Genomic DNA, 20,827 nt, shown 5'->3' with positions numbered 1-20,827 from the left:
GTCCCTGTTTGGAGGAGGACGACTGTAATTGGTCACTGCCAAAGCCAGTCACAGCCCTGCTAGCCCCACCGACCTTCTGGAGGAAGATGACTTGCTTGGTTGCCACTACTAATTTCAGAAGGGATTTCACTGTAATTTAGAAAACCACAATTGTGTGTTTGTGTGTATATCTCACTTACTACTGACCCCTCAGCTCTACATCATCACCTACTCTCAACCTCTGATCTCTGCATCACTTACACCTGACCCCTGAACTTTGCGTTACTTACTACTGAACCTCTGCACTCTGTTTCCCTTTAAGCCACAGCCAGTATTCAACGCAATCAAAATCACACCCAGTTTTGCTGCGTAGCTTGGCACCACGCTTTCTCAGCTACGGGGGCTCGATATTGCATACAGGTCCACTGCTTTCAGAAAATGCCCCTGACCTGAGCGTATCATTGCACATCTATTCCAGATGCTTGTATGTGACATCACATACATCACATGCATCATACAAGCACGTGGGATGGATGCCAGAGGTGGATCAGTGGGGATGAGTGTGGCAGGACAGGTAGATGTCTCATTTCTGCTTCCTCTCACCACTCTGCATATCGTACATGTCATAGATCAGAAGAGGTTACAGCAGTGGAGCAGATGAGTAGGCGGGGTTTAATGGTGGAACAGAAGAGCAGGAGGGTATGATGGTGGGGCAGATGTGCAAAGGGTACAGTGGTGGAAGAGACGAGAAGGGGGTTCAGCGGTTGGACAGAAGAGCAAGGGCTTACAGTGTTGGGGCAGAAGAGAGTGGAGGTACAGAGGTGGGGCAGTTTTGCAGGGGGGTACCGTGGCAGGGCAGAGGAGAAAGGAGGTACAGTGGTGGGAGAGATGAGGAGGGGGTTCAGCTGTGAGACAGAAGAGCACAGTACAGTGGGGGGCAGAAGATCAGGGGGTTACAATGGTGGGGCAGGAGAGCGGGGGTGTACAGTGGTTGAGTGGGCAAAAGTGCAGGCGGTTACAGTGGTTGGGCAGAAGTGCAGGCGGTTACAGTGGTTGGGCAGAAGTGCAGGCGGTTACAGTGGTTGGGCAGAAGTGCAGGCGGTTACAGTGGTTGGGCAGAAGTGCAGGCGGTTACAGTGGTTGGGCAGAAGTGCAGGCGGTGTACAGTGGTTGGGCAGAAGTGCAGGCGGTGTACAGTGGTTGGGCAGAAGTGCAGGCGGTGTACAGTGGTTGGGCAGAAGTGCAGGGGGGGTACAGTGGTTGGGCAGAAGTGCAGGGGGGGTACAGTGGTTGGGCAGAAGTGCAGGGGGGGGTACAGTGGTTGGGCAGAAGTGCAGGGGGGGGTACAGTGGTTGGGCAGAAGTGCAGGGGGGGTACAGTGGTTGGGCAGAAGTGCAGGGGGGGTACAGTGGTTGGGCAGAAGTGCAGGGGGGGTACAGTGGTTGGGCAGAAGTGCAGGGGGGGTACAGTGGTTGGGCAGAAGTGCAGGGGGGGTACAGTGGTTGGGCAGAAGTGCAGGGGGGGTACAGTGGTTGGGCAGAAGTGCAGGGGGGGTACAGTGGTTGGGCAGAAGTGCAGGGGGGTACAGTGGTTGGGCAGAAGTGCAGGGGGGTTACAGTGGTTGGGCAGAAGTGCAGGGGGGTTACAGTGGTTGGGCAGAAGTGCAGGGGGGTTACAGTGGTTGGGCAGAAGTGCAGGGGGGTTACAGTGGTTGGGCAGAAGTGCAGGGGGGTTACAGTGGTTGGGCAGAAGTGCAGGGGGGTTACAGTGGTTGGGCAGAAGTGCAGGGGGGTTACAGTGGTTGGGCAGAAGTGCAGGGGGGTTACAGTGGTTGGGCAGAAGTGCAGGGGGGTTACAGTGGTTGGGCAGAAGTGCGCGGGGGGTTACAGTGGTTGGGCAGAAGTGCGCGGGGGGTTACAGTGGTTGGGCAGAAGTGCACGGGGGGTTACAGTGGTTGGGCAGAAGTGCGCGGGGGGTTACAGTGGTTGGGCAGAAGTGCGCAGGGGAATACAGTGGTTGGGCAGAAGTGCGCAGGGGAATACAGTGGTTGGGCAGAAGTGCGCAGGGGAATACAGTGGTTGGGCAGAAGTGCGCAGGGGAATACAGTGGTTGGGGAGAGAGGTACAGTGGTGGGACAGGTGAGCAGGGGGGGGTACAATGGTGGGACAGGTGGGGAGGGGTACAGTGATCAGAGGTGTGAAGGTGCAGGGATTGGGGCTGATCTGAGGATTGGAGGTGCAGGGATTGGGGCTGATCTGAGGATTGGAGGTGCAGGGATTGGGGCTGATCTGAGGATTGGAGGTGCAGGGATTGGGGCTGATCTGAGGATTGGAGGTGCAGGGATTGGGGCTGATCTAAGGCATGAGAGTGCAGGATGTTAGCCACTATGACTCAAGTAGTTACAGCATTTACTTTATAAAAAAAATCCTTTTTGTGATTAAGAGTGTGAAGTTAACATCTTTTTGTTTTAAAATGGGCACGCTCAATTTCTTTGTAAACATTTTTTGGCACACTGTGCTGAAGGTTGCCTACCCCTGCTCTATGGTATGCAGTTATCTCATATTAAAGATTCAGATTAATTTGCTCCTATCTTGAACCCTCTGAACTGGTAATGATGGACTATTATAGAATGTAAAATAAATGAATGCATCTTGTTTTAGGGACTGAGCACAGCACATGAACAATTCAAAGCGACATTGCCAGAGGCTGACAAGGAGAGACAAGCAATCCTCGGAATACATAATGAGGTCTCAAAAATTGCTCAGACCTACCATGTCAACATGGCTGGAACCAACCCCTACAGCACTATCTTGCCTCTAGAAATCAACAATAAGTGGGACCACGTGAGTTAATTCTATTGACAAGGTGTAAACAATGCATTGAAATAAAAACAATATTGTGTTTTGGTGCCTTTATCAATTCTTTGTTAAAGTGGTAGTAAAGTCAGTAAAAAAAAAAACAGACAGGCTTTTTTTTTTAACAGAGGAGAACCTAGTGGGTCTCCTGTTAGGATGGAAAATTATGGCAAATCTCTCAAATGGAAACGCAGACAGAAACAAAGATGTTTAAGTATTATGAGGAACAATTGGAATGTTCAACAATAAGTTTAGTGCTATTTTTACCCTTTTTAACCAGTGTCAATCACACCCCAATTTCTTACTTACAGGTGTGACAGACAGCAAAATAAAAATCTCCCCTGTGGGGTCAAAAAACTGACTATGTAATACTTCCCTGTTGTACTCATACTTTAAAAAATATAATTATTCAGCATTTAATGTTGGGTAATACAGAAGCTTTGTACTGTGCTACAGTGCTCTGGAGATGCTAGTAAACAAAAATGTCCAAATACAAAAAAATGAAAAGGGATCATAAAGTGGTGTTATGAAAATAAATGTCCAGATGGTCTTCTCAAAAATCGGTGAACAATGCGCCCATGTGCAAAATAGAGCAACTCCACTCTATCACCAGAAATTATAAAGATCCTCCATCTTTATACACTCACCAGACAGCTTAAATAAAAAGGCGTGTATAATAGCCAATCCTGTGTGTCCATATTCTCTCCTCTGTACTCCAGCCTCAAGCCACGAGTGTGATCTCGTAGACCAAAAAAGCTCACACTGCGGAGACCAGAGATGAAGCATATAGTGGAATATTTTATTAAATTTGCCAGTACAAATATAAAAACATCCACGTGCAAAACAAACAGAGCTGGCCACCGATCCAAGTTCCTCAAACAGCAGCGTGACGTACACACGCAAGGCCCCTCCCAATGTGTTTCATGCATACGCATGTCCTTAGGGGATATGCCTATGTATCCTACCTAGTAGGTAGGCATATCCCCTGAGGAAATGCATTGGGAGGGAACTTGCGTGCTGATGCCACCGTTTCTGGAGCTTGAATCAGTGGCCATCTCTGAGTCCGGACTGTTTGTTTTAGCACGTGGATGTTTTTGTATTTGTACTGGCAGCTTTATGAATACTGCACTATATACTTCACCTCTGGGCTCCGTGGTGTGAGCTTTTTTGGTCTAGGACAGGGATATGCAATTAGTGGACCTCCAGCTGTTGCAAAACTACCCATGAGGCATAGCAAGCCTGACAGCCACAAGCATGACACCCAGAAGCAGAGGCATGATGGGACTTGTAGTTTTGCAACAGCTGGAGGTCCGCTAATTGCATATCCCTGGTCTAGGAGATCGCTCTTGTGGCTTGAGGCTGGAGTGCAGAGGAGTGTATGGACACACAGGACTAGCTTTAATATAGGTAGAGGATCTTTACACTTTCTGGTGATAGTGAAGTTTCTCTATTTTGCACATGAGGACATTGTTCAGTGATTTTGGAGAAGATCATCTGGACATTTATTTTCATAATAACAATTTGTGATATTTATATTATTTTTTTTGTATTTGAACACATATGTTTACTGGCATCTCCAGAGCATTTTAGCACTTACTTTGTTGTGTTTGCAAGTTAATGCTGCTGCATTTATTGTGTTTTAGACTGTTTTATGTCTTTGTTTTTATACAATTGTGTCACTCTATGCATTTTATTTAGGCGCTGCTCTATAGTTTTGGTTTTTTATTGCTGTTTTATAAGGTTGGCTTGTCACCTTTTTGTGCTAGATGCTATTTATTTTTATTTTTTTATATAAGCGCTCACTTACACTCTTTTCAATAAATGGACTTGTCTGTTTACACCCACCTACCTCCAGGTCTGATCAGGCCCAATTAAGTTTTTTTTTTTTTTAAAAGGACTACATTGCATGTCCTTGTATGTTGCGGTCGTTCAGGTGCTTATCTAATAGTTTCTTGAAACTATCAGTGCCCCCCTGCTGAGACCACCGCCTGTGGAAAGGAAGTCCACATCCTTGGCGCTCTTACAGTAAAGAACCCTTTACGTAGTTTAAGGTTAAACCTCTTTTCTTCTAATTTTAATGAGTGGCCACGAGTCTTGTTAAACTCCCTTCTCTGCAAAAGTTTTATTCCTATTGTGGGGTCACTAGTATGGTATTTGTATATTGAAATCATATCCCCTCTCAAACATCTCTTCTCCTTAGCGAATAAGTTCAATCCTCTCAAAACTTTCCTCATAACTAATATCTTCCAGACCCCTTATTAGCTTTCTTTGTACTCGCTCCATTTTCTTCCTGGGCACTGGTGCCCAGAACTGGACAGTATACTCTAGATGCGACCAGAACCGAGTCTTGTAAAGCAGGAGAATTATTGGTTTATCTCTGGAATTAATCCCCTTTTTAATGCATGCCAATATTCTGCTTGCTTTGTTAGCAGCAGCTTGGCATTACATGCCATTGCTGAGCCTATCATCTACTAGGACCCCCAGGTCCTTTTCCATTCTAGATTCCCCCAGAGGTTCTCCCCCCAGTGTATAGATTGCATTCATATTTTTTCCAGCCAAATGCATTATTTTACATTTTTCTACATTGAACCTCATTTGCCATGTAGTTGCTCATCCCATTAATTTGTTCAGATCTTTTTGCAAGGTTTCCACATCCTGCAGAGAAGTTATTGCCCTGCTTAGTATTGTCCGCAAATACAGAGATTGAACTGTTTACCCCATCCTCCAGGTCGTTTATAAACGAATTAAATAGGATTTGTCCCAGCACAGAACCCTGGGGGGCCCCACTACCCACCCCTGACCATTCCGAGTACTCCCCATTTATCGCCACCCTCTGAACTCGCCCTTGTAGCCAGTTTTCAATACATGTACTCACCCTATGGTCCATGCTAACGAACCTTATTTTGTACAGTAAACGTTTATGGGGAACTTTTTTTAAATGCTTTTGCAAAATCCAGATGCACCACATCTACGGGCCTTCCTTTATCTAGATGGCAACTCACCTCCTCATAGAAGGTTAATAGATTGGTTTGGCAAGAACGATTCTTCATGAATTCATGCTCATTACTGCTAATGATACCATTCTCTAAAATCTTGTATATAGTTCCTTCTCATCCCCAAGAGTTTACATATTATTAATGTATGGTCTGTAATTCCCAGGGATGTATTTTGTGCCCTTTTTAAATATTGGTGCTACATTGGCTTTTCTCCAATCAGTTGGTACCATTCCAGTCAGTAGACTGTCAGTAAAAATGAGGAACAATGGTCTGGCAATTACTTGACTGAGTTCCCCCAAGTACCCTCGGGTGCAAGCCATCTGGTCCCGCTGATTTATTCATGTTAAGTTTCCCAAGTCTAATTTAATTCTGTCCTCTGTTAACCATAAAGGTGCTTCCTGTGATGTGTTATAAGGATAAACACTGCAGTTTTATTTACTGAAGCCCCCTGATTCCCTCATGAATACTGAGGAGAATAATAAATTCAGTACCTTTGCCATCTCCCCATCCTTTGTAACCAGATGTCCTTCCTCATTCTTTATGGGGCCAATATGGTCTGTCCTCTTTTTTACTGTTCACATATTTAAAGAATTTCTTGGGATTTTTTTTGCTCTCCTCCACTATATGTCTTTCATGTTCTATCTTCGCCATCGTTATTGCACCCTTACATTTCTTGTTGCATTCTTTATAAAGTCTGAATGCTGACTGATGATGATCCCTTTTAACCTTGTATTTTTTGAAGGCCTTCTCCTTTGCTTTTATATGCATTTTTACATTGGAGTTAAGCCATCCAGGACTTTTGTTCGCTCTTTAAAATTTATTACCCAGTGGGATGCATTGGCTAATGCCCTTATTTAATATGCTCTTAAAGCAAATCCATCTCTCCTCCGTTTTTTTTTTTTTTTTGGTTCCTAAGATTTTATGCCAAAGATTGGAACAATTAGGAACATTTTAACTACACATCTCCTTCTATTTTAAATTCCGCACTGAAGGCAGCGGTACACAGTGATGTTATTGTGAAGAATACAATTTTGCTAAACCGTTACCTGGTGTGTTTTGTACAGGTCAGACAGCTGGTGCCTCGCAGAGATCATGCTTTAATGGAGGAACATGCACGACAGCAGCAAAATGAAAGACTGAGAAAGCAATTTGGAGCACAAGCCAATGTCATTGGACCATGGATACAAACAAAGATGCAGGTATAAGGGAACCTCTGTCTACATTGTAGCCTTTATTGTTGCAGTGTGCTCTTGAGAGCAATGTATACATCTTTGTCCTGGAACAGCTTTAAGATGATGAAAGGTGCAATTCTGGTCCTTGACATGAACTTACACAAAAACGTATAAAAAGAAGTGCAATTCTGTAGACATGGGTTACTGAACATCATTGAACTTTGCCTTGTGTTATTACATATGCTTCAATGTAAGTAGCATAACTCATAAGGCAATCAATGCAGCCCATATATCTTGAGCTTCAAGCAACAATTGCAGGTAGTTCTTCCCTAACCAAATGGAATTTTAGGAATTGCCTAAAGGTGAACAGAAAAGGAGATTGGAGTAGAGAGTTCCAGAGGACGGGAGAAGCTCTGGAGACGTCCTGAATTCAAGCATGGGAGGAGGGGACCAGGTAGCTAGAAAACAAGGGGGTCCTTGGGAGGAGTGAAGAGGACTGTTTTTGTCATATTTTGAGATGAGTTTAGTGATGTAGCTGGGAGCAGGTTTGTGGATTACTTTGTAAGCTGCTGTTAATATTTTGCATTTTATTTTTTGGATGATTGGAAGCCAGGGGAGGCATTGGCAAAGAGGGGCAGCATTCACGATAGACTGGAAGGGGGGGATAGCGAGGTAGGCCAATGAGGGAGTTACTGTATGTGATTAGAAGAGGGAGAATTAATATTTAAAGTCTCATACTAGAGAATAATGGTACAAGCTTTATCCGTAAACAGTATTTTGTATAGGACTACCTGGCTGTAAAGATTTTCAGAGCTTCAAATAAATGCTGCAGTAAAGTATGTATTAACTATTTTCATTCTAAATCCTGGGGGCCTTTGATTTTACTTGGCAGTTTCTGAAATCTAGAAGTTGGCTCATATAAATATAATATTTAACCTTGACTCATTTATGGTGCTTTTACAACCTGCTCTCTGTAGGAGATTGGCCGTATTTCTATAGAAATGAATGGAACTCTAGAAGACCAACTGAGCCATTTGCGACAATATGAGAAAAACATTGTGAACTACAAACCAAAGATTGACCAGCTAGAGGGTGATCACCAACAAATTCAGGAAGCACTTATATTTGACAACAAGCACACTAATTATACAATGGAGGTAAGTGTAACTTTAGTCACAGCAAATACCCGTATTTATCTGCATATAACACGTGCAGGCATATAACACGCACCTTCAAATTTAGAGGGAAGTTTTTTTAAATAACCCACTTTGAAGCAAAATAATGGTCAGTGCCCATCAATGCAGCCTGTTCTGTGCCCATCTGCAGCTTCAATGCAGCCTGATCTGCGTCAATCTGCCGCCCATCTCCCATCAGTGCAGCTGCCTGATTAATGCCCATCTGCAGCCTCATCATCTCTTATCAGTGCAGTGCAGGAAATCACTGAGCCGTCATCACCTGTTTACTTGGCTCTCAGTCTGCAGTCGCATATGCAGTTCTGCCTCCGCCATCGGCATTGGACCAGCTCCTGTGATACACAGAACACTGGCCAGTGCCGGTGGCGGGACTGTGTGTGTGACGTGAGAGCTGAGTAAGCCGGAGATGACAGCTCGGTGAATTCCAGCGGCGCGCCCCCCTTTTGAGGTACACTGTTGGCATATAACATGCACCCATGATTTTCCATCTATTTTCAGGCGAAAAAAGTGTGTGTTATACAGAGATAAATACGGTATTTTTTTCCCTCCTTTTTTTCCCCCTCATATTCAAAAACTGTGTGTGTATATGTGTATATATATATATATATATATATATATATATATATATATATATATATATATATATATATATATATATATATATATATATATATATATATATATATATATGTGTATATGTATGTGTGTGTGTGTGTGTGTGTGTGTGTGTATATGTATATGTGTGTGTGCGTGTATATATAATGTGTATAATTTTTTTTTTATATATATATATATATATACACACATTTGTGCTCATAAGTTTACATACCCTGGCAGAATTTATATTGGCCTTTTTTCAGAGAATATGAATGAGAACACAAAAACATTTCTTTCACTCATGGTTAGTGTTTGGCTGAAGCCATTTATTATCAATCAACTGTGTTTACTCTTTTTAAAACAAAATGACAACAGAAATTACCCAAGTGACCCTGATCAAAAGTTTACATACCCTGGTGATTTTGGCCTGATAAGGTCCCTTTCACACATGCGGACTGTCAGTATTTCATCCATCCATTTTCGGATGAAATATGGACATACAGGCATCCCTATGGGATAGCGGGTGTCGGTGAATGAACATCCGCTGATACGCGATATCATCCGTCTTCGCTATGGTCTGATTCTGCAGATGGAGGAAAATCCTATTTTTCTATCCATCTGCAGAGCAGATCGGATGAACACAGACAAGACGGTTCATGTTCATCTGATCCCTCATAGAGGGGAGCGGAGATCTGACAGGACGGTTCCTGCACAGAGTGCAGGGACTGCCCTGTCATCCGCCAGCTCAGCAGGGATAAACGGAGTGATCCCCGCTGAGCGGGTGGATCATCACAGATCCGTCCCATGTGAAAGGGGCCTTACATGCACACATGTTGACACAAAGGGGTTTGAATGGCTCTTAAAGGTAACCATCCTCACCTGTAATCTGTTTGTAATTAGTGTGTGTGTGTGTATAAAAAGTCAATGCGTTTCTGGACTCCTGACAGACCCTTGCATCTTTCATCCAGTGCTGCACTGACATTTCTGGATTCTGAGTCATAGGGAAAGCAAAATAATTTTCAAAGGATCTGTGGGAAAAGGTAGTTGAACTGTATAAAACAGATAAGGAATATAAAAAGATATCAAAGGAATTGAGAATACTAATCAGCAGTGTTCAAACTCTAATGAAGTGGAAAATGAGGGGTTCTGTTGAATCCAAACCACAGTTTGGTAGACCAACTAAAATTTCAGCTACAAACTGCCAGGAAAATTGTTCAGGATGCAAAGAAATCCCACAAATAACTTCAGGTAAAATACAGAACTCTCTGAAAACGTGGTGTGGCTGTTTCAAGATGCACAATAAGGAGGCACTTGAAGAAAGATGGGCTGCATGGTTGAATTGCCAGAAGAAAGTCATTACTAAGCAAATGCCACAAAGTATCCAGCTTGCAATACGCCAAACGGCACAGAGACAAGCCTCAAACCTTCTGCCACAAAGGTCATTTGGAGTGATGAGACCAAAATTTTGCTTTTTAGCCACATTTATAAATGCTACATTTGGAGAGGAGTCAACAAGGCCTATGATGAAAGGTGGTTTGCTGATGTTTTGGGTATGTGTGAGCTACAAAGGCACAGGAAATTTGGTCAAAATTGATGGCAAGTGTAATGCAGTATATTATCAAAAAGTACTGGAGGAACATTTGCATTCATCAGCCAGGAAGCTGCGGATGGGACGTACTTGGACATTCCAACCTGACAATAATCCAAAACACAAGGCCAAGTCGACCTGTCATTGGCTACAGCAGAATAAAATGAAGGTTCTGGAGTGACTATCTCAGTCTCCTGACTTCAATATCATTGAGCCACTCTGGGGAGATCTCAAACATGCAGTTCATGCAAGACAGCCCGAGAATTTACAGGAACTGGAAGCTTTTTTCCAAGAGGAACGAGCAGCTTTACCATCTGAGAAAATAAAGAACCTCATCCACAAAGACTTCAAGCTGTCATTGATGTTAAAGGGGGCAATACATGGTATTAACTGGGGTATGTAAAATTTTGATCAAGGTCATTTGGCTAGTTTGTTATGAATTAAAAAGGGTAAACACATCCTTATTAAGCATGGGGCCCGAATCAAACGGGAACGTACCCAACAACTTACCCTACTACTACAGAAACTTACCGCTGCCGAGGCCAAACATAAGCATATCCCCACACTGTCCTCGGAGTCTGACTTGGCAACCTTACGGAAACAGATCAATGATCTTCTCCACTACAGAGCTAGGGCACATATACAGATCTGCCGCAGAACGACGTATGAATCAGGGGACAAGTGCGGGAAATTGTTGGCAAGAATGGTCAGAGACTTAAAACTTTCCACATACATCCCTCACATTAACACGGCGGGGGGCGACAGGGCAGTCCTACCCTCACATATCACACAGCAGTTTCACTTTTTCTACTCCACTTTGTACAATTTGCCTCCGGTGACAGCGTCCCAATCAGAAATGGAAGAATATGTTGCGACCTCTAAAATGCCCTATCTCTCGCCTGAAACGCGAAGACTCTTAGACTCTCCCATAACTTTGTCAGAACTCCAAACTGCCATAAAGTCGCTGAAACCTGGGAAAGCGCCAGGTCCTGATGGCTATACCTTACAATATTACAGAACCCTATTCCCAGTACTGGACCCCCAACTACTTAAGGTTTTTAATGCCATGGGGTCAGGAGAGATATTCACCGCCGCTACCCTGGGTGCCCATGTCTCTGTGATCCCTAAGGAGGGGAAAGACCCGGCGTCCTGTGGCAGTTATAGACCTATATCACTGCTTAATGTGGATCTTAAACTATTCACCAAAATACTGGCTACTCGGCTGGCATCGCATCTCCAGCAACTTATCCACCTAGATCAAGTGGGCTTTATCCCGTCTAGGGAGGCTAGAGACAGTACCACCAAAGTGCTGAATTTGTTACATATTGTGAAATCGAAGAAGACCCCCGTGTCTATTTTTACATACTGATGCCGAAAAGGCGTTCGCCCAGGTTAACTGGTCGTTTTATGTTCACAGTACTTCGACATATAGGACTGTGGGAGGTAATGCTGAGCCGCATAGCTGGTATATATAGTAATCCTACAGCCCAGGTGAAGGCGAACGGTGTACTATCAGAACTCTTTAAGATCACCAATGGGACGAGACAGGGCTGCCCATTGTCCCCCCTCCTTTTTGCTCTGTCCTTGGAACCGTTTTTAGCCAAGATCAGACTGAACCCTGATATACAAGGGGTGGCAATTGGCCGACTGCAATGTAAGCTGTCAGCCTACGCAGATGATATGCTCTTCTCCATAACTAACCCGATTATTTCCCTACCGTACCTCCTTAGTGCATTTGAGACCTACGGAAACGCTCTAACCTTAGGATTAACTTTATTAAATCTGAAGCAATGGGAATATCTATTCCGACACATGCCCTCTCGGTGTTACAATCCACCTTCCGATTTAGATGGACGTCCTCTACCTGGGCATGAAAATCCCAACTGACCTGTCTTGGATCTATGATTATAACTTTCCCCCATTGTTAATGAAGATCAGGACACTGCTAGACACATGGCATAAGGGACTACACTCATGGTTTGGGAGATGCAATCTACTAAAAATGAGTGTGCTGCCCAAATTGTTATACCTCTTTCAGGCTCTCCCGATCAGGATACCTCCCACATACCTCCCACATACTTTAAACAGGTGCAGACTCTGTTTACCCAATTTGTCTGGGCATACAAGAAACCGCGCATACCATGTGCCCAACTCTCTGCGCCAAAACACTATGGGGGACTGGCACTCCCTGATGTTAGGAGATACTACCAAGCAATACACTTAGGTAGAGTCATGGACTGGGGGCGACATCATGAATTTAAACTATGGGCACAAATAGAACAACGGCAGGTAAACATTCCCTTGCGCTCTGTGCTATGGTGTAGTGACTCCCTCCCCCCTGAGATAAAATCGCATCCTTTGATAGGGAACACTCTAACGCAATGTCTTCAGGCGACGCTTCAAAACTCCCTGACTACCAAAACATCATCCTTGACCCTAATTCTAGGTAACCACTGGTTCCCCCCTGGGAATTCACCTACACGCTTTCAGACGCTGAGGGACTCAGATTGTGTAACGGCTGCACGATTCGTGCGGCAAGGTAGATGGCCTTTGATAACGTAGCTAACCGATCCCGCGGGCTCATTCCAGCTCTCTTTCTGGGACGCAGTACAGGTACACCACTTTCTTCAAGCTATCCCAAATCCCCAGTCTTGCGCAAGACCGCTGACCTCATACGAGGAATTCCTCAAGGGCATGGAACCAATTTCTCGGGTCCTCTCTAAAATGTATTTGATACTAAATACACCCGCCCACCCACCGAGCCTAGCGTGCATAGACAAGTGGGAGGCAGAGCTTCAATGCACCTTTACTGCAGTCCAGAAACAAAATATAATTGATCATTCTCTTAAAACGTCGCTATGCACTAAAATTCAAGAGACCAATTATAAAATCATGACGCGGTGGTATCTTACACCTAGTTGCCTACACGCCATTTTCCCGGACACGTCAGAACGTTGCTGGCGATGCTATGAGGAAAGGGGGACCATGTTACATATGTTTTGGTCCTGCCCTAAGTTGACACCTTTCTGGACTGCAGTACGCGAGGTGTCTCAAAAATTTACTGACCTACCAATCCCCAACGACCCGGCATTCTTCCTACTCCATGTGTCCATTCTGCCCCCCAGAAGATATAAGAGATCTATACTGCGACATTTGACTAACGCAGCTAAGGGGTAAAGGGTAAACACAGTTGATTGATAATAAATGGCCTCAGCCAAATGCTAACCAAGAGTGAAATAATTTTTTTTGTGTTATTCATATTCTCTGAAAAATGGAGTGTGTGTGTGTGTGTGTGTGTGTGTGTGTGTGTGTGTGTGTGTGTGTGTGTGTGTATATATAATTATATGCCATTAAGTTTTTGTTTTTGTTTTTTTACAAACAACGAAGTTAAAAAAATTACATTCAAGATTGAATGAATATACAGAACGTGTTTTACAGTATAACTTGTTTCAATTATTACAGCACATCCGTGTGGGATGGGAGCAGCTCCTTACCACTATCGCCAGGACTATCAATGAGGTAGAAAACCAGATCCTTACCCGAGATGCCAAAGGCATCAGCCAGGAACAAATGAACGAGTTCAGGAATTCCTTCAACCACTTTGACAGGGTAAGCTTTATGTGCATGGACTCCGGTGTTTGTATCTATAGACTTATGATTAGAGCCACCCACAATGAATATTTCAGCTTTTAAAACATGCTGAAGCATTAATTGCCTATATCCTCAGGGACTGCAGTAGCGAGATTCCTGGATGTGCAAACCTGCTACAGCTATTATGAAGAGTTGGATGATTGTTTATTTTATATGCAAGTGCAATAGGACACATTGGTACATCCATATTTGTAATAGGAATTCTAGCCAGGGAATTTCACAGCTGAAGTCCCCTAGAGATATCAGATCCAAGTGGGTGACTCTGCCCACCAAATTCTATCTTTGAGATTTCACTTTTGGGGGAAATGGTCCCTTTATCGCTTAGCGGGGTAACATGTTTTTCCTACCTAAACGCTCATGGTTGTGAGCACACTATAGTCTCATATAGAGCACTGGTATTAGTACTGTAGTCTCTAGGATAAGAACACAAATGCACAGTTAGCACATTTTTATTATACCTGTTTTTATGTTAAATTGAGTTTAGTTTAGAACACATCATACAGAAAGTTTGTCAGTAAATATCACTGAATCATGTGACTGTATGTATAGATGTACTATGATAGTGAATAAAAAGAAACATAACTCGCTCACCATTATAAAGTAGATGAATTGACCTATTATGTCTGAATATAAACTTTGCACTGACTAGACTGTGACTGTGCGGGAGAAGCGTGCATGTACTAATGTAAAGAGCACTGGTATACAAGTATGTAGATCACAGTAATTATGCATGAACCAAGATAAATAAATGGTTATACGCAATAAACATGCATGTCTTTATGCTCTGCTTCTGCTACTACACCAGTCTTACATCTGCTGTTATGTGTTTATACAATTGAATCATATTTCTGAATACGGAAATACTTTTACACCTATTAAAAGCATATCTAAAACCAAATATATATTCCTGCTTAGCAATCCTTAAATGTGGTGGCTGCATTCGTTTTTTTAGTTTAGGCTTTTTTTCCTATTATTTTAAGGGGCTGATCCAGCTATTAAGTCTGTTATTTTTCAACATTTTTTTTTTTTTTTTTTTTTTACCAGACCAAGCTGTCTAGCAAAGGTGGCATTTAGGGGGTTGAAGCAAAGCATTTAACACTGTCAGGGGTGCTTACAATAGTTAGCTTTTATTCATTTATGTAAAACCTTTATCCCAAAAAGAAGAAAAAAAAATCTGTAACTGCTTAACAGGTGTAAGCTGGAGTTGGGCTTTAAATAAGCGATTAACAAAATTTAAAGCCACTCTAAATCTACTAGTCAGTCTAATGCCGCGTACACATGATCAGACTCTCCGGCGGACTTAGCCCGCCGGACAAACCGCCGCACTTTGAAGCGGAGGCATCCTCTGGAGGGCTCAGGAGGGGGGGGCACTCGCTCGTCCCCACCCCCTTTCCTGACTAGCAGGCTGCGTGCTCTGACAAGGGTCTGATATGGACCTTGGGCGGCGTAGGGCTTCCCCTTTAAGTCCATTCCAGGTGACGGGGCCAAAAACGTGTCAATCTCGCGCCAAAGGCGGCGACATTGACCTCCTGCGCTAGTCCCGTCTACCTGGAGCCACGTTCAAAATGAACTGACTTTTCTACGTGTGCGGGAAAGTCCGTTCATTTCAAAAGACCGGCGGACTAGCACACACATGGCCGGATTGTCAATGACAATCATTTTTGAGTCAAAACTACTTTCTTAGCCCTTGTACACACGGTCGAAGATTCCGACAGAATGTGTCCGATCGGACCGTTTTGTCGGATATTCCGACTGTATGTGGTCTACATCGGACTGTTTCCGTCGGAGTATCCGACGGACCAAGTTTTCCAACTTGTTGGTAAATTTTTCCGACAAAATGCTCCGATCGGACATACTCCGATCATGTGTAGAGAATTCCGATCGGACAAAGTGCCACGCATGCTTAGATCAAATTCCTACACCAAAGCTATTGGCTACTAGCGTGAATGTAGTCCCGTCGTAACGAAATAATTACGTCGGATTTTCCGAAAACTCTGTCCGACCGTGTGTATGCAACAGTGTCTGACAAAATCCGACGGATTTGGTTGTCGGAATCTCTGACCGTGTGTACAAGGGCTAAGTCCGCCGGACCTTTGGGGGGAAAAAAAAGTCCGCCGGAGCCCACACACGGGCGGATAGTTTGATCGTGTGTATGCGGCATTACACTACCCTCTCCAGACAATGCTGCTGTCCAAGGGTGTCTCCATTGCTCCTCCATAGATAGATGGAGGAGCCACCCTAAAAGAGGAAGCGTGTTACTGGTCAGACCACCTGGCGAAAATAAAGTAACAAAAGGTGGTAAACAGAAAACTAAAGCAGCCACCGCATCTAAGGATTGGTAAGCTGCACTATAATAAGTGTTTTTGAGTTAAGATACACTTTAAAATCTTGTGCTATTAGTAACTGAATATTAATAGGATATTGTTAATAATAAAAATGTGCAAACAGCTGTGTAGCATTAGGGTTCTTTCAATTGGATATAATTTGAATGGAAGGTTTATGCAGGTCCTCACTGAAAATAAGCACACTGTTGGCGCTCAAGTTTAGAAGAGACAAATAGAGATATTCTTCTATCATTTGTTTAATTCTTAAAATGTAACTTCACCTGAAAAGGGAAGTTCCCATTGTCATAGGGTAAAGCAAAGGAAATGTGAAAAGAGGCAAATTGCTTACTGTACAAATATATAAAGATATTCTGAAATGGCCCAGATTTGTTGGCACCCCTTGAAAACATTATAATACATTGTATCATAGTGATAGTTTAAACTCTGTGATTGGTATCCTATATGTCTTTGATCTTGTAATCAGCCAGTCAGTCTATTTAAATAGGGAAAAGTGGTCAATTTTCTCTTTGGTATCATTGGGTGCACCTTATTGAACAATACTTTCTCCATGCAACTTTCTGTTCCTGGAACTACTGTTTAGATATTTATTATAAGTTTTTAAGGTCCATGGAGAGTGTTGCCAACCTCCCTGGATGTGGCCACAAGAGAAAAATGTACACCTTTAACAGAATTGTAGTGCAGTAGTAGACAGAAAGCCAGGGTCAAGGTACATCAGTGTCCGATTACACAATCTGTCCCTTTTTGAGTGACAGTGAGTTCAAAGGAAGAAGGCCTAGAAGAACTAACAAAGAAGAAAAACAAAAAGGACCAAACCAGAATTTTCAGAAATGAATATTGACAAACCCCAATGCTTCTGGGAGAATGTCCATTTCACAGGGGAAGACTGTGCTGGAGATTTTGGCTAGTCACGTCTCTAAATGGTCACAAACAAAAAGATGAACACCTATTTAGAAACATAGAGGAGGCTTGGTAATGTTTGAGGGCAGCTTGACTCTGTCTGGCACATGGTGCCTTGAATTCGTGCATGGTGCATCGAAGCCTCAAGACTATCGAGGAATTCTGGAGCGAAACAAAATGCCCAGTGTCCAGAAAGCTTTGTTTCAGTTGCATGTCATGGGTTCTCCAAATGAATAATGACCCACACGCAGCTAAAAGTATCCAAGAACAAAACATCTGACTATTCTGAGGTGGCCTTATGAGTCCTGATTTAAATCCTATTAAATATCTAGGGAACATGCTGAAAGTTTCAGTCTGGTGTAGGCACCCTTCTAATTTGGGACAGTTGGAGCAGTTTGCTCAAGAAAAGTAGACCGAATTACCTGTTGGCATGTGCATTGAGAGCTACAGAAATTGCTTGTTTGCACTGATAGCCCCTTATGTTTATGCATTGAAATATCGGGTTACGGGTCCCATCATTTTTGCCAATGCCATTTCAGTTTATTTTTATTTAAAATATTCCCGGGAAATCACAAATCAAAAGCAAAGTCAAATTTTTGTTAAATTTAATAAACATTGATGGATGCCTTTTGGATTTGGGCAGATTCAAGCTATTTCAGTAAAAGTTTTGGGTTCTTCCATGGTTGTGGAAGGGCACCAACAAATTTTGTCCACGTTTGTACATATATAAGGCACTCAAGCATGAGCCTGCCTGTTATCCTAGGAACATTACCAATTCTGTTGTAGGTGAATAACTCTGTTTAATGAAAAGTGAATGCTGAACATGGGGTTGTGAGGTTCTTCTATGTGCACAAACTCAAAATCATCCACTGTTAAATACATCCTTGTCACAATTATTAATTCTAACTATGTTCTTTTTGTTCCCTCCATCCTATGCATGTCCTTTCCCGCTTCATCTGCATGACCCTTTATTCACAAACCAACCCTCTCTGCTCTCACCCTATCACCCACCCCTGGCATGGCATGTCCCGGACACCTGAACTCTCACTTGCTGTCACAAGGATCACAACGGCACACTTGGCCCAGAGGAATTTAAGGCCTGCCTCATCAGCTTGGGTTACGATATTGGCAACGACCCTCAGGTACTGAAAATTGGAGTTGATAAGTTGAGCCGGGTATTTCATTTTAACATGACTCTTGGTTTCCCAGGCATTGTGAACAAACGTTTTTGTACATCATACTGAGAAGGAATAATTTATTTTTCTCCTTATTTCTTTGATGTTGATTGCTTCTCTTGTCTACCTGTTCTCTTCTTCTTTAATCTGTTCTACACTTTCTTTTAAATACCTTCCAAACCTCTGCTTCTGTTATACCTCTAACATATATTTCTTATGTGTTTACAATTTTCCTAACACATCTTTATATACCCCCTACTGCTGCTTTACTTTTCTTACTGTCCTCTTTCTTCTCTTTACTGCCTGTTTCTGTTCTCTCCTCTCCACCACTGGTCCTCCTGCAGAAGAAGATTGGTATGCTGGACAGTGATGATTTCCGGGCCTGCCTTATCTCCATGGGTTACAACATGGTAATGTAAAATGCCTGCTTGCATTGTGTGATGTTGTAAGAACACAAATACTCTGTAGCACAAAAATCATACTTTCTTATAAAGGCTCCTGATTTCTTGTGTGTCCGGAGGGGGGGGGGGGGGGGGGGACCCACAAAACTGGTTCAGGCTGTTATAAGTCTTAAAATATATGTAAACTCTAACAATTAAAATTCCCTTTTTTTTGCTCCTTTTTGGTCTGTTCAATATTCAACCAAAAGCGTTTTTTGTTATGTCTGTTGAATAAGTGCAAAAAAAAATACCTGCTGATCCTGCCAGAAATCCAGTGAACTTCTAACTTCCTGGACATTCTGCAGTAATATCTCAAGCAGTCTTATCAGCCTTCACAGGTTACCTCTGTGAGCTATAGAAACCCCTCCTGCTATCTAAATGCATTTCTAAACTAACCATCAACTTCAATATCCTGTGATAGGATTGTGAAGGAAGGAGCCCTGATAGTTGCATCATGGAAGAAGTTGTCAAGGTACAACTGTCACCTAACTCAAAAACAGCTGACGTAGGGTAGTAAGGAATGAACACCTGATTGGAGAACCTTTTTTGATATATACAATATATACTGTTTACACTATGTGTGTGTGTGTATATATATATGTATAAAATATATATACACACACACACAGTGGGTAAAATGATTATTTGATTTTGTAAGTTTGCCCACGTACAAAGAAATTAAGGTATATAATTTTTATCATAGGTGTATTTTAAATGAGATAGACAGACCAAAAATCCCAAAAAACACATGATACAAATGTTATGAATTGAGTTAAAGTTCAGTGAGTAAAATAAGTATTTGAACCCCAAGCAAAACATGGCTTGGTACTTGGTGAATAAACCTATTGTTGGCAAGCACAGAGGTAAGACGTTTCTTGTAGTTGGTTACCAGGCTTGCACACATCTCCAGGAGAGATTTTGGTCCGCTCCTTTTTACAGATCTTCTCTAAATCCCTAAATCTCTCTAATACTCCCTTAGGTCACATCAAATGATAGACCTATCAGGGCACACAATGTGGGTATTTGAGGATATACATTTTATTCCCACCCCCATGATAGTTACTCCCGAATTGACTACATTTTTTGCTCCTCTATCCTAGTAGCGAATTCCACTTCAGCAGACATACACGTATGTCCCTGGTCCGACCACCACATAGTATCCTCTAACCTTTCCTGCATAGGACTCTCCAATGCCACTAGGGCCTGGTGCCTTAATGACTCCTTACTCACTGATCCTAGCATAGTTAGTCAATTATCTGATCGCTTAACTGACTACTTTCACCACAACGACATTGAGGGGATCTCCCCCATAACTCTATTGGCAGCCCATAAAGCTGTGTTAAGGGGTCATCTCATAGAAATTACCATGTTCCAGGAAACTCCAAAAACGTAAAGATATTCGCACGCTTACGTACGACCTTTGACAACTATACCACAGACATGGCCAGTCCCCTTCTCAGAAATTGCTGAATCAAGTCAATAGCAAGAGAAGCGCCCTGGACACTTTAAAACTGAAAAATCTCTTCACTGGTCCAAGGCCCACTTTCTCTTGGATAGCAATTTGACCTTGGCTATGTTTGAAAGTTGAAACCATCTACACAACCAACACAATCTTAAAAATGACGCAATAACGGGAACCTCACAACCTACCCCAATGATATCCTAACGATATTCTCCTCCTACTACCAAACACTTCTATTAGACCCTTCATCCCCAAACTGCCCCTCCTTTCAGACCTGGCTAGGCTAGATTCTCTCTCGCTACCTAAGCTCGCTGAGGAGCATTTACAGCTTCTCAACACCCCTTGCAAGGAGGAAGAAATAGCCTCTATCATCTTGTCTTTAAAATCCTCCAAAATCCCAGGCCCAGATGGTTACACAGCACCATATTATAATAAATTTGCTGGAATTCCAGTCCCTAAGATGGCCAAACTATATAA

The 20,827-nt window shown here is 42.9% G+C and overlaps 1 protein-coding gene across 3 annotated transcripts in view; it reads left to right on the top strand.

Moving 5' to 3' along the window:
* Positions 1–20,827, top strand: part of ACTN1 (actinin alpha 1) — a 220,814-nt gene that overhangs the window by 190,163 nt on the left and 9,824 nt on the right. The window contains exons 15-20 of one of the 3 annotated variants that reach the window (XM_077464719.1): positions 2,640–2,822; positions 6,895–7,029; positions 7,980–8,159; positions 13,843–13,989; positions 18,335–18,415; positions 18,793–18,858. In XM_077464719.1, coding sequence (XP_077320845.1) covers positions 2,640–2,822; positions 6,895–7,029; positions 7,980–8,159; positions 13,843–13,989; positions 18,335–18,415; positions 18,793–18,858 — 792 coding nt within the window. The remainder of the gene's footprint in view (positions 1–2,639; positions 2,823–6,894; positions 7,030–7,979; positions 8,160–13,842; positions 13,990–18,334; positions 18,416–18,792; positions 18,859–20,827) is intronic. The other 2 variants (XM_077464721.1, XM_077464720.1) reach the window with 2 other exon arrangements.

The sequence above is a fragment of the Lithobates pipiens genome, unplaced genomic scaffold (assembly GCF_037356315.1).
Source record: "Lithobates pipiens isolate NorthernLeopardFrog02 unplaced genomic scaffold, aLitPip1_a1.2 Scaffold_30, whole genome shotgun sequence".
Lineage (NCBI taxonomy): Eukaryota > Metazoa > Chordata > Amphibia > Anura > Ranidae > Lithobates > Lithobates pipiens.
This window is presented reverse-complemented; position numbering and strand designations above follow the sequence as displayed.